At 43.8% G+C, this 13,323-nt stretch overlaps 1 protein-coding gene across 5 annotated transcripts in view; it reads right to left on the bottom strand.

Annotated features, from left to right (window-relative positions):
* The window catches only part of unk (unk zinc finger), an 85,468-nt gene that overhangs the window by 20,332 nt on the left and 51,813 nt on the right, over window positions 1–13,323 (bottom strand). For all 5 annotated transcript variants that reach the window (XM_062973975.1, XM_062973976.1, XM_008104420.3 and 2 more), the window contains 3 exons: window positions 3,451–3,593; window positions 2,396–2,443; window positions 643–843 (listed from right to left, as the gene is read on the bottom strand). In XM_062973975.1, coding sequence (XP_062830045.1) covers window positions 643–843; window positions 2,396–2,443; window positions 3,451–3,593 — 392 coding nt within the window. The remainder of the gene's footprint in view (window positions 1–642; window positions 844–2,395; window positions 2,444–3,450; window positions 3,594–13,323) is intronic.

Here is a 13,323-nt window from a genome sequence, read left to right as displayed (position 1 = left end):
TCACAGAAAAATGTAATTTTTAAAGAATGCTTTAGGGTAGGGGTTCCCAAACAACCTGTGGGCCAGATGCAATCCTCTAAGATCATTTACTCAGCTCCCACCCTAAACTTTAATCTTAGGGTTGCCCTAAGTTGGAAATGACTTGAGGGCACACAACAACTTGACTATCTCATCAGTCAAAAGCAGGCCCACACTTCCTATTGAAATACTGGTAAGGTGATGTTGTTCTTCATTTTAAATATTGGATTATTCTTTCATGGTTTTTTGCATGACAAATAAAATATGTGCAGTATGCATAGGAATTTGTTTGTGTTTTTGTCCAACAATTGTTCGGGCGCCCAACAATCTGAGGGGCCATGAACCGGTCCTCGGCTTAAAAGGTTTGAGGACCCCTGCCTTACAGTCTAACAGCCTGCAGGATTCTGCTCAAATATGAGGCCAAAATCAAAGCTTCAAATTTCCATCATACCCAGCTTTCTATCAAAAGAAATACAGAACTCTCAGCATTTTGTCTTCTTTTAAGAAATGGCAACACTTCTGAGTAGGAGTCAAGGCAGCCATCATACAGATAATTGTAACTGTTCAAAACCCAATATGAAGTCAAGAACACTTAGTTGCCTCTTTCCAATATTTTCCTCATACCTGGCATTTGAAACTTTTTAGGTACTCTGCTCCAACCAGATCTTCTCGTTCAAATCCAGGTGCCTTCTTGTAGCTGGTGGCTGCAGTTACTGGATCCGATGGGAATCCAATGCTTTCTAAACTATGGGGTTTTCCAATGGCACCAGGAGGGGACCCACATATATTAGACGGGCTTCCAAGAGTGCTATTTCTACAGAGAATCTAACAAAAGAGGGGAAGCAATACAAGTCACACCACAAAAGGGCTTAAGTGTACAGTTACTGATTCATAATGTTTTAACATTGTATCTGCACTATTGCAGAAGGCCTTCACTGGAAAAACTTCCAGACAACTACGTTGACTGAGAACAAAGAATAGTTTCAGGTTTCATTTAAGGCATTTTTGCTCTATTTCAGAAATACTAGTACAGCACTAGAGCAGCAGCACCCTGATCCCATTGACAGCATGCTTTCTTGCCACATCCTACAGTTATCATGATTGAACAAAGTTCTTAGTGGCCTAGGGGATAAAAGCCTTGTGGCTTGAAGGTTGGGTTGCTGACCTGAAGGCTGCCAGGTTCGAATCCCACCCAGGGAGTGCGCGGATGAGCTCCCTCTATCAGCTCCAGCTCTGTGCAGGGACATCAGAGAAGCCTCCCACAAGGATGATAAAACATCAAAACATCCAGGCGTCCCCTGGGCAACGTCCTTGCAGACGGCCAATTCTCTCACTCCAGAAGCAACTCCAGTTGCTCCTGATACGAAAAAAAAGTGGTCCCTTGTGTGAGATTTAGAAAGTGGCACAGTCACCAAAATCCCAGTGTGGATTTCTAGTAAAATATCTAATTGATCCTCAGAATACTCAAACTCTAGGTTTCAATTTCATAAATTGTTTATGGTTCTCATACTTGAAGAAAATGTATCAAAATGTATGGCTAATTTCTATTTCAGGAAACAGTATGTGTTGGGGAAGAACCTCTGGCTGAACCAAAACTCTACTGGCTGAATCATGTTATGCTTTGTTAACATGGATCCTGTGCATCTTTTCCTCCACTCTTTGAAAAGGAAAGATAAAATCTTAAGAAGCTAAACTCTGTGCTCAAGACCATGCTCTATGCATATATAATTGTGACTACAAGAAATTTCAAAGCCATAAAAAGCAAGTTTTTCAGTTTGTTCATGTTTAATAAAAACAGCCTTGAAATTAACAAAAATACTGAAGAGCCTTTTCCTGATTTTTTCAGTGTTTTCCCTTAAATCCTCTCCTCTTTAATGACTGCTGTTTAAAATACGGTACTCCCCCTGCCCCCCACAGGTTATCTGTGAGGGAAATACACCTGTACTTACCATGTTCAACAAAAAAATACAGATAATAGTGAGTTAATGACTTCTAGTGGAAGCTTGCTTGCACAACATGTGGCCCTCCAGATGTTTTGGACCTCAGTTCCCAGAATTACTGACCATTGAACAAGCTAGCTAAGCCTTCTGGGAGTTGGAGTCCCACACAATTGGAGGGCCACAGGTGGTGCAGGCCTGGTATAGAATCATGCTGGTGGACCTAGGAAATGCCTAGAGAAAACGTATTTTGTCAGATGCAAGCTAATAAAACTGTGGGTACCAATCCCACTGATATGTGGGGTACTACTGCACAACACCTATGTGGCTTGCATCAAATAAGACTAATTGATGGCAGAATGCTACAGGCAAGCTTTTCAGTCAACCAACATAGGATATGTAGTGCCCTCTCTTTCCCTGCAATGAACAAAGATACTTACTGTAGTAGATGTTGGGCTAGTTGGAAGAGTTCCTGGTTTATTCCATACCTATAGTGCAATGACAAAAGCAAATATAAGCTAAGTGAGATGTGCTATTTATTTCAACAATGTATTTAGCTTTAATTATATTTAATATTCCTAACTAAAATCAATTAGTTAACTGAAATGTGCTTTTATGGTACATAGAGTCTGCAGGAGTGGTGAAAGTGTAGACAAATGTATATTTTAGTATGGTGCAGGAGGCATGGGTTCATTAAATATTACAAAGTATTACAATGTACTCACCAAAAAGTTAAAGGTAAAAAGCTTGAGCTTTCCACTAGGTAGCAGAAAGACTGATTTTAATAAGAAAGACTGAGTTTGATAGCATTCACTAGAAACATGTAAGACTGCTATGCAACAATTTGAGCTTATTACCAGCACAAACATGAAAACAGAAGGCATGAGTTCAGGTCAAACGTTACAAACATATATTGCACATAAGCAATATTTATTTAGGAAGTAGTTATATTACAATTATTCATAAACAGATGTGTCAGATTAAATCTAAAGTACAACATTCCCAGTAGAGATAGCACGTTTTCATGGTTCTTAGGGTAGTTTATCCCAGAAAGAGAAAAGAAAAGAAAAAAATATTGCAAGAATTTGCAGGAATTTGACTAAAGAATATTTCCCAAATGATACCAATTCTAAGAAGGAAGGATCACATCCGTTTTACATTTTCAGATAAAAGCCCTCGGCCTCTCCATATGGCAGTTTGGAAATGACTTCAAGTCAGTTTAAAGCAGCTCAGCTTGTTTAATCCAGTTAAAAACTTGCAATTGTGATTTAAGCCTGTGCCATTATGCTCCATCAAAAATCTGAGGGAACAGATGGAAGCTCGATTCTTATTCTCCCTCACACTGCCCAACAAACCCTTTATAGAAAAATATACACAGAGGTCACCTAAAAACAAGTCTTTCAGTTAGGTAGCTTTACATAATATCTATAGAGAGGTTATATACTGTGCATCGGCAAAATGCGGAGAGCAAGATCTTTGTAACAGCTCTACGTACATTGCTAAGGTCAGGAGCTTGTGGACTAGAAGGGCTGACAGGAACAGAATCACCTGCTGCAGAGGGCATATACATTACAGGGCCTGCTTGTGTTGGGCTAGAAACAGCTGACGTTGGTTGTAATTCTTCACTAAGCGGAGGTTCTGTAAATGATACAAAAAAGGAGGTAAAAAGAAATTCAGCATGTAGACAAATGAATTGCACAACTTAGATAAGAGCAGAACAGATCTAGAACACAAATCTCAGTGCTGCATATACCCATTTGTAGCCATCTACAAATAGGCATACATGTAAAAAGAAATCACCATAGGACCTGTAAGGCAATGGTTCTCAACCTGGGGTCCCCAGATGTTTTTGGCTTTCAACTCCCAGAAATCCTAACAACTGGTAAACTGGCTGGGATTTCTGGGAGTTGTAGGCCAAAAGCATCTGGGGACCCAAGGTTGAGAACCACTGTTGTAAGGGAATTAATAAAGAATGGCATACAGAATTATTCATCCCTAAGAGTGGCTCTAATGAGGATGGCCATCTCTAACATTTCATAATTGTTTCTGGGAACAGCTTGTTGATGATTAACTAGCATTCTGTTTCTAAAACATATTCACTCAGACAAAACCTATAATATTAATGAATTTACTTCCATCTACATATACACATCTAAACTGTTTACTTTCAAGCTTTAGCCCTCCAGCTGTTTTGGACTTGAGCTCCTGAAAGCCTGACAGAAAGGCTAGTGGTGAATAGTTCTGGGAGATGACATTCAAAAACACTGGACAGCCAAAGATCAAAACCACTGATTGACATATAGGTTGCATCCAGGCCTGTAGCGAGGGGAGTTTTTTAGGGGTTCAACCCCCCCCCCTGAATTTTTTCAGATTATAAAAAAAATCTGGTTTACTCATGAATTTTAACTGGTTAACCAAATCCCCATGCTAAATCTATGAGACGCAAAACATTAAGAGTCCCTTCAGGCACTATCTCAAACAGATATTGACAGGTTTGTAGCGGGGGTGGGGGGTGCCAGGGGTTCAACCCCCCCCCCCAATTTCAACCCCCCCCCCCCCCAAATTTTTCTGGCTACGGCCCTGGTTGCATCCTATCTTTCAAAAAAAAATGAACAAGATGCTTGTAGAAAGCCACTGAACAAGGAAAAAGGTCTCCCCCTCCTTTTACACCCCTCCCTCCAGTTTTCAAAACTGTGAGTTCTGTTCACTCACCAGTCCTTTGGAAAGAAACAGCTGGAAAATTTCCATTGTTTCCTGAAACAATGGCAATTATTTTTTTAAAAGTATCAGCCCAAACATCTGTAAAATCAAAAACTCAACTCCAGCAAAAATCCTGAGAACAAACAGATGAGATGGGGACTGTAAAGATACCCAGATATTGTTGAACCTGAATTGCCAGTATTCCTCATAATTGGCAATGGATTGCAGACTAGGGCTACAGGGAGATGTAACCCAACAGCATCTGAGAGGCTGCATGATTCCCATCCTTGCTATAAAACAGGCAATGGGAAAAACCAGACAAAACCAGGTGTTCTTTTATTCTTTTCCTAAAAGTGACTAGCAGATCGTAACCCAATCCACAGTTGTTGTTTTTATGATCCATAGTACTGCCATCTTGCCTGGATTAGGAATCAGCATCCTCACCCCCTCATCCACCCAAAAATCACTTTTGGATATTGGATTGAGAGGTCCACATCTTGATGTGTGGAAGAAAAAAGGTAAATCTGAACACAGTCTGCATATTGATGGCACAGCAGCCTGTACCTACAAGCAAAATTGAAAAGCAAAATTTCCAGAACATTTATAGCCATGGAGAAAAACCTAGTTTTTTTCAGAGTGCTTTTAGAGAAAAAAGGTCATTTTCAGGGGAAAAAAATGGTGAGCATCTTTTACAAATTAAAAGTATATTATAATGCCATAATGCATATACATTATGCAAAACTTTGGCATACAGTTGCTATCTTTTAATATATAAAATATACAGTTCACATTTAAAAAATCACAACTTGAACTTTTAACATTTTAATTTCTTGTTAAAGTAATGCAACAAGGTCCTCAATTGCAAGAAATATCCAAACTCTATGGTATCTTTTTCTATAGCTAGTTTATGAGGAACAGTTAAAAAAACCATGAAAACGAAAAAAACACGATCAATATTAATAAAAAGAAAATAATTTTGTCTCCTCTAGTCTCTCATAGTGTGAAGCAGATGTACTGCATTCATTCCCAAAAAAGAATTGAGAAAAGGAAATCCAAAGAAGGAAATGCAGTGATGTGAAATTGCTAAACATAGTTCTTACTTAAGACTTCTATCTGATACTAGGTTATCAAAATAATGTTTTGCACATACCATAATCCATGTATTAATTTCGCCAGAAAAAGGGGTTTATGGTTTTTTTCTGGGCTTCGCACCCCTAATTGCACATAGTTGTTTAAAACATGAAAAATAAGTTTACAACATGCCACTTCCTAATGGCCAGTGACTGAAAAGATCATTAAGGAAGTGGTCTGCAAACACTTAGAAACAAATGCGGTCATTACTAATAGTCAACACGGATTTACCAAAAACAAGTCATGCCAGACTAATCTGATCTCTTTTTTTGATAGAGTTACAAGTTGGGTCGATACAGGGAATGCTAGCGTAGCTGGATTTCAGTAAGGCCTTCGACAAAGTCCCCTACGACCTTCTGGCAAACAAACTAGTTAAATGTGGGCTAGACAAAACTACGGTTAGGTGGATCTGTAATTGGCTAAGCGAACGAACCCAAAGGGTGCTCACCAATGCGTCGTCTTCATCATGGAAAGAAGTGACAAGTGGAGTGCCACAGGGCTCCGTCCTGGGCCCGGTTCTGTTCAACATCTTTATTAACGACTTAGACGAAGGGTTAGAAGGCACGATCATCAAGTTTGCAGACGACACCAAACTGGGAGGGATAGCTAACACTCCAGAAGACAGGAGCAGAATTCAAAACGATCTTGACAGACTAGAGAGATGGGCCGAAACTAACAAAATGAAGTTCAACAGGGACAAATGCAAGATACTTCACTTCGGCAGAAAAAATGGAAATCAAAGATACAGAATGGGGGACGCCTGGCTTGACAGCAGTGTGTGCGAAAAAGACCTTGGAGTCCTCGTGGACAACAAGTTAAACATGAGCCTACAATGTGATGCGGAAGCTAAAAAAGCCAACGGGATTTTGGCCTGCATCAATAGGGGAATAGCGTCTAGATCCAGGGAAGTCATGCTCCCCCTCTATTCTGCCTTGGTCAGACCACACCTGGAATACTGTGTCCAATTTTGGGCACCGCAGATGAAGGGAGATGTTGACAAGCTGGAAAGCGTCCAAAGGAGGGCGACTAAAATGATTAACGGTCTGGAGAACAAGCCCTATGAGGAGAGGCTTAAAGAGCTGGGCATGTTTAGCCTGCAGAAGAGAAGGCTGAGAGGAGACATGATAGCCATGTACAAATATGTGAGGGGAAGTCATAGGGAGGAGGGAGCAAGCTTATTTTCTGCTGCCCTGCAGACTAGGACACGGAACAATGGCTTCAAACTACAGGAAAGGAGATTCCACCTGAACATCAGGAAGAACTTCCTCACTGTGAGGGCTGTTTGGCAGTGGAACTCTCTCCCCCAGACTGTGGTGGAGGCTCCTTCTTTGGAAGCTTTTAAGCAGAGGCTGGATGGCCATCTGTCGGAGGTGCTTTGAATGCGATTTCCTGCTTCTTAGCGGGGGGTTGGACTAGATGGCCCATGAGGTCTCTTCCAACTCTACTATTCTATGATTCTATGATTCTATGAAAACCGCACCACACTGTCAAAGTGCTCCTACAGGAGGAGCTAGAGACACTGTAACAAGAAGCCTGGAAACCTAACCCAGATATAAGACAGAAGGATTGATCCTATTCAAAGCTGTTAAGAGGTTCAGGAGTACTAATCAATATGAACTCTTTCTGTTCATTCTTCATGGAAGTTATCTATCAACCTGCCTAGCAAATTTGGTCCTGTGTGATAAGACAGCTGAAATAAAAAGATCTAATTTAATTATTTAAATGAAGGTCTCTTAAGGTGAAGAGACCTCACCATCTCTCAAGGGAGGATGAGGATCAGTTTCTTCCTGTCACCAAGTCACACAAAGTTTAAAGTGTCTATAATGATGTAGTGAGTTGGTGCACTATGCTTCTCCACTTATGACTTTGGATTTTTTTCATGCTATACAATCGCAGCACTTTGATTACAATGGCTGTCATAGCTGCCCCCTATGGAAATCATCCATGAATCTGCAATTTGGTCAGAGACACAGAGGAGCTCCCAGTGGGAATTTATTTATTTATTTATTTATTTACAGCATTTATATTCCGCCCTTCTCACCCCGAAGGGGACTCAGGGCGGATCACATTACACATATAGGCAAACATTCAATGCCTTTTAACATAGAACAAAGACAAACAAACATAGGCTCCGAGCGGCCTCGAACTCATGACCTCCTGTGAGTGATTCATTGCAGTTAATTGCAGCTGAGTTGCTCTCCCGCTTGCGCCACAGCCCGGGCCCAAACGCCCCTCCTTATACTGCAAACTCCACAATTCCATTGCTATGGCAGTTAAAGTGGAATCATAGCACTATCATTTTGCAGTGTGAAAAGTCTGGTTCTATCTGCCATTTCACATAACTGCAGTCCAGCTGGGAACATATTCCTCATGGATGTAAGGGTATTACTTTATTGTCAAAATGTCCTGCAAGCTATTATTTGATTGTGTGTTCATTACAAGTCTTCTACTGTTTGCAATCTGTCAACCTCAGTGTTGCAATGCCCTCAGCAATTCATAAGATTAGAGGGCTCTCATGAATCAACAATTGTGTGAAAGATATTTGGCAATGATTGTAAGGATCGTCTAGACCAGGGGTCCCCAAACTAAGGCCCGGGGGCCGGATGCGGCCCATCGAAGCCATTTATCCGGCCCCCAAGGCACAAGGGCATAAGGGGATTGGGCTAAATGACCCAAGGGGTCTCTTCTTCTCTTACAACCATTATTATTATTATTATTATTATTATTATTATTATTATTATTATTATTATAGATGAGTGGCCATCTCTCAGGGGTTCTTTGCATCTGCTTTTGGTGCACAGAGGCAGAAGGGGGTTGGACTCAATGGCCCAAGAGGTCTCTTCCAACCCTCTTTATTATTATTATTATTATTATTATTATTATTGTTATTATTAATATTGAGGCTGGGTGGCCATCTGTCAGGGGTGCTTTGCTTGTGCTTTCGGTACACAAAAGCAGAAGAGGATTAGACTCAATGGCCCAAGGGGTCTTTTCCAACCATTATTATTATTATTATTATTATTATTATTATTATTATTATTATTATTGCTGTTGTTGTTGTTGTTAAACATTGAGGCTGGGTGGCCATCTATCAGGGGTGCTTTGCTTGTGTTTTCGGTGCACAAAGGCAGAAGGGGATTGGACTCAATGGCCCAAAGGATCTCTTCCAACCCTCTTTATTATTATTATTATTATTATTATTATTATTATTATTATTATTATTAACATTGAGGCTGGGAGGCCATCTGTTAGGGGTGCTTTGCTTGTGCTTTCGGTACACAAAAGCAGAAGGGGATTGGACTCAATGGCCCAAGGGGTCTCTTCCAACCCTCTTTATTATTATCATTATTATTGCTGTTGTTGTTGTTGTTGTTGTTGTTATTATTATTGCTCGGTGGCCAACTATAGTCTGGCCCTCCAACGGTCCGAAGGATTGTGAACAGGCCCCCTGTTTAAAATGTTTGGGGACCCCTGGTCTAGACTATCTTGTCATTGCAAGCTGTCGCCATAGCTTCAGCAAAACTATTAATAAGAAAATGCTTAATAGTGGTTCTGAAACTGTGTGAGAGCCAGGATTCTGAAGCAGGTACACCATTCAGCCCACCACCAGCCCTAAACCTCTGTAATGGGCCTGCGATTATAGGTTTTATTTATAATTGGTTGTTTGATGTCGATTGGTGTTGGGATTGGGTGGGCTATTAATTATATCATTGCCTGCTTTTGTGGTGAGGCATTGAATGTTTGCCTCTATGTGTTTTTTAGTGTGTTGTAATCCACCCTGAGTCCCCTTGGGGAGACAGGGCGGAATATAAATAAAGTTTTATTATTATTACAGTATAGAATATAATGAAAGGGATAAAGAAAATCAAAATGGAGAAGTACAAATAATTGAAAAGAAAATGTATACTAAAATGGTACAAGAATCCAACCCAACTATCATATATGATAAAAGGAATAAGTTCTATGTGTTGGCATTGTGGAAAAAAATAACGGATGGTATTCCCATATGTGGTGGGAATGTCCAACGGTAATCTTGGGAAAAGATAACAAAGATGATGGAAAAAATATTTAAAGTACCACTACAAGTAAATTAAGATATGTCATTAATGGGAGTACAAGGTAATACAGAATTGTCAGAACCCTGCTACTAGAGCCTGGATGTGGCTCTGAGTTTCAGGGTCACTGACATTGATAAGACACCTGCGGCTCAGGACTTGGAGAAGAAACGGCTGCTGGACTTGGCGGGGAATTTGCGCGGGGTTTTACTGAGCGGGAAGAGACTGTTCAAATGAGGGGGAGGGTATATAAAGGAGGGTTGGCCGTAGTATCCCATTCTTGGCTTTTCTGATGTTCATGTTTCCTACAGTAAAAGTTTCTGGTGATATCACAGAGAGTCTTGTGTGTTCATTCAGGAGCGGCTGTGGTGAGCTGACACTAAGCCAAGAATACGGACACCATCCCGCTGTAGCGGTGAGGTGTAACATGCAAGTGGAGGATGAAGAGCTCTTGGGCGCAGGAGGAGGAAGGTCGGAAAGGGCCACTCCCGAGCCGGACGCTGAGTTCCACCAGCTGGCGGCCCTGGCGTCATCCACCGCTTATGCCCAGCCAAATGGGGTAACCCAGAGGCGTGGAGTGGTGCGGGGAGACAGCACCGGAGGAGAGGAAGGTTCACCTTCCCCAGGCCCACAAAGGATGGTGTTTCTGGAGGAGAGGATGTCGGCGATGGAGACCACCCTGGCAGTGATGTCGAGGGCGATGGAGCGCCTGGCGGTTTTGGCGGAGCCGGAGAGAGGAAGGGAACTTCGGGCTAGCTCAATGTGGGACGTGAGCGTGGGAAGCAGCCAGGGCTTTGCAGACCTCCCAGCACCGAAGGGAAGGGAAATGCGAAAGGAGCCCGGTGCCCGGCCCAAGATCCAAACAAGCCTGACGCGGGTGGAGGAGAGTGACGACGAAGGGGAAAAGCCTCCGAGAATCCCGGCTACGCTCCCAACTGAGACCCTGGTGCCCCTGGCGAATGCCGGGCGTGGCACAGGGCCAAGAGAAGCAGCAGCGGGGCCCACTGGTCCGCAAGGGGGCTTGCGACGGGCGGAGAATTGGGGATTGCCACCACAGGGACCCCTACCGAGACGAGAGGAACTAAGGATCGAGTTTGGGGGAGAGTCCTCTGAACTGGATTTTTTCCTGACCACGGTGAGGGGCTATATGGAGGACAATGCTCACACTTTTAGAACGGAATCCAGCCGGGTACGGGCCATTGGTGCAGTGTTGAAGAGGGGAGCGGCCAGCTGGTACGTTCAACTGCACGCGCGGCGCGACCCATGTCTGGGGTCACTCCGACGCTTTATGGGGGCCCTGGAGACCCGTTTCCGAGATCCACTGGAGCAGATCCGGGCGAGGGAGAAGTTGAAGACCGTCTCCCAGGGGCAGAGGTCAGTATCTGAGTATGCGGAGGAGTTCCAATGCCTCGCTGAAAAGGTGCCGGAATGGTCTGCAGTAACAAAGATAGAACTCTTCAAAGAGGGTCTCAGGCGGGAGATCCTCTCCTGGGCGGTGCATCGTGATGAGCCTGACACACTGCGCGGATGGATTCAGCTGGCGGGGCGCATCGAGACATCGCTGGCCCAGGCGAGGAGGCACCGAGGAGGGCTACAGCAGCGGCCGCAGATGAAAGAGGGGAGCCGGAAGGAGGGATCAACCCCAGCCGGGAGGAGAACGGAGCCGACAGGGAACGTGAGCACCAGCAGGAGGGGCTGCTTCGTGTGCGGCCGTTTGGGCCACAGGGCTGCCGAGTGCTGGCAGAGAAAAGGGGAAGGTGGAGGCCCGCCCAAACCAAGAGCCGTGGCAGGGAAACGCGCCGAGGAAGAACCACCGATGAGGCACCACTCGGGGGGGTTGGTAAGTCAGGACAAAGCCATGATAGTGGTCCCCATTCAGCTTGAAAGTGGCAGCAAACAAGCAACCTGCAAAGCATTTGTGGATTGTGGATGTTCCAGGAACATCATCTCCCCTGAATTAGCCGAGGGATTGGGATGCGAAAGAACGAACCTAGAATCCCCAATAGCTTTCTCGCAGTTGGACGGATCCACAGCATCGGGATCATTAGCTAAGTACAGTGCCGAAGATGTAAAGTGTAAGATAGGGAGTTGGGAAGGAAAGGTGTCATTTGTGATATCACAAATAGCCAGCTATAATGTTATACTAGGCATGCCATGGCTGGGGCAGGCCAACCCGCAAATCAACTGGGAGGATAAGAGCATGATCTTCAGGATGAAGTTGGAAGAAGGGAGCCAGGAAGTGGAGAGAGAGCCGGGGAAAAGGGGGGAGGAAGACTCTATCAGGATAGCAGAACTGGCAGATAAATTACCCCCAGAGTATCGGGATTTTGTGGACGTATTTGATGAGAAGGAAGCAGACAGTTTCCCACCGAAGCGGAGAGTTGAAGTGAAGATAGAGCTAGTCCCAGGAGCAGAGCTTCCCAAGGCAAAAATATACCCAATGTCGGCTAGGGAAAAGGAGGAACTGAGAAAATACATTGATAAAAACCTAGCGAGGGGTTTCATAGAGCCTTCAAATTCCCCTCTAGGGGCGCCTGTGTTGTTCAGGCGGAAAAAGGACCAAACGCTGAGGCTCTGCATTGACTACAGGGGCCTGAATGCAATCAGTTCTGTAAATAAATACCCCCTACCCTTAGTGAAGGACTTGATCGCCCAGTTATCGGAGGGACAGATATTCACTAAATTGGACTTAATTGAAGCGTACCATAAATTGCAGATCAAACCAGAGGACAGGTGGAAGACGGCCTTCTCCTGTGCATTCGGATTATTCAATTATCGTGTGCTCCCCTTCGGTTTGTGCGGCGGAGGTGCCGCGTTCATGCAATTAATCAACGAAGTGTTGCATCCATTGTTGTACAAGGGGGTCTTTGTTTTTTTAGATGACATATTGATAATATCTCGGACTAAGGAGCAACACATAGAACTAGTCAGGGAAGTCCTGCAAAAGTTGAGAGAAGCAAAACTGTATGCGAAGCTTGCCAAGTGCGAGTTCAATAAAGACCAGATAGACTTTCTGGGGTATAGGATTTCCTCCCAGGGAGTGGCGATGGACCCTGCGAAGGTAGAAGACGTGAGGGGGTGGGAAGCCCCCAAAACACGGAAGCAGCTGCAATCCTTCCTAGGGTTCGCAAACTTCTATAGAACATTTATCAAGGACTTTGCGCGCCTCACTTTGCCATTAACGGATTTGTTAAAGACTAAAGGCAGGGGAGAAACAGCCAAAGTGAAGGCCCCAGGGGCCAAACTGACATGGACAATAGAATGCCAGGAAGCTTTCGAAGCCCTTAAAAAGCGTTTTACTGAGGAGCCTGTCCTACAGCACCCTGATATGTCTAAAGCCTTTGTATTACATTGCGATGCATCAGACCGGGCATATGGGGCAGTTCTGCTACAGAAAGACGAGGGGGGGAACCTGAAGCCATGTGGCTATCTGTCAAAAAAGTTTAGCGATACAGAAAAAAACTGGCCAATTTGGGAGAGAG

Source organism: Anolis carolinensis, chromosome 2 (assembly GCF_035594765.1).
Source record: "Anolis carolinensis isolate JA03-04 chromosome 2, rAnoCar3.1.pri, whole genome shotgun sequence".
NCBI classification, from domain to species: domain Eukaryota; kingdom Metazoa; phylum Chordata; class Lepidosauria; order Squamata; family Dactyloidae; genus Anolis; species Anolis carolinensis.
Note: the sequence above shows the minus strand (reverse complement) of the source record. Positions and strands in the feature narration are given on the sequence as shown.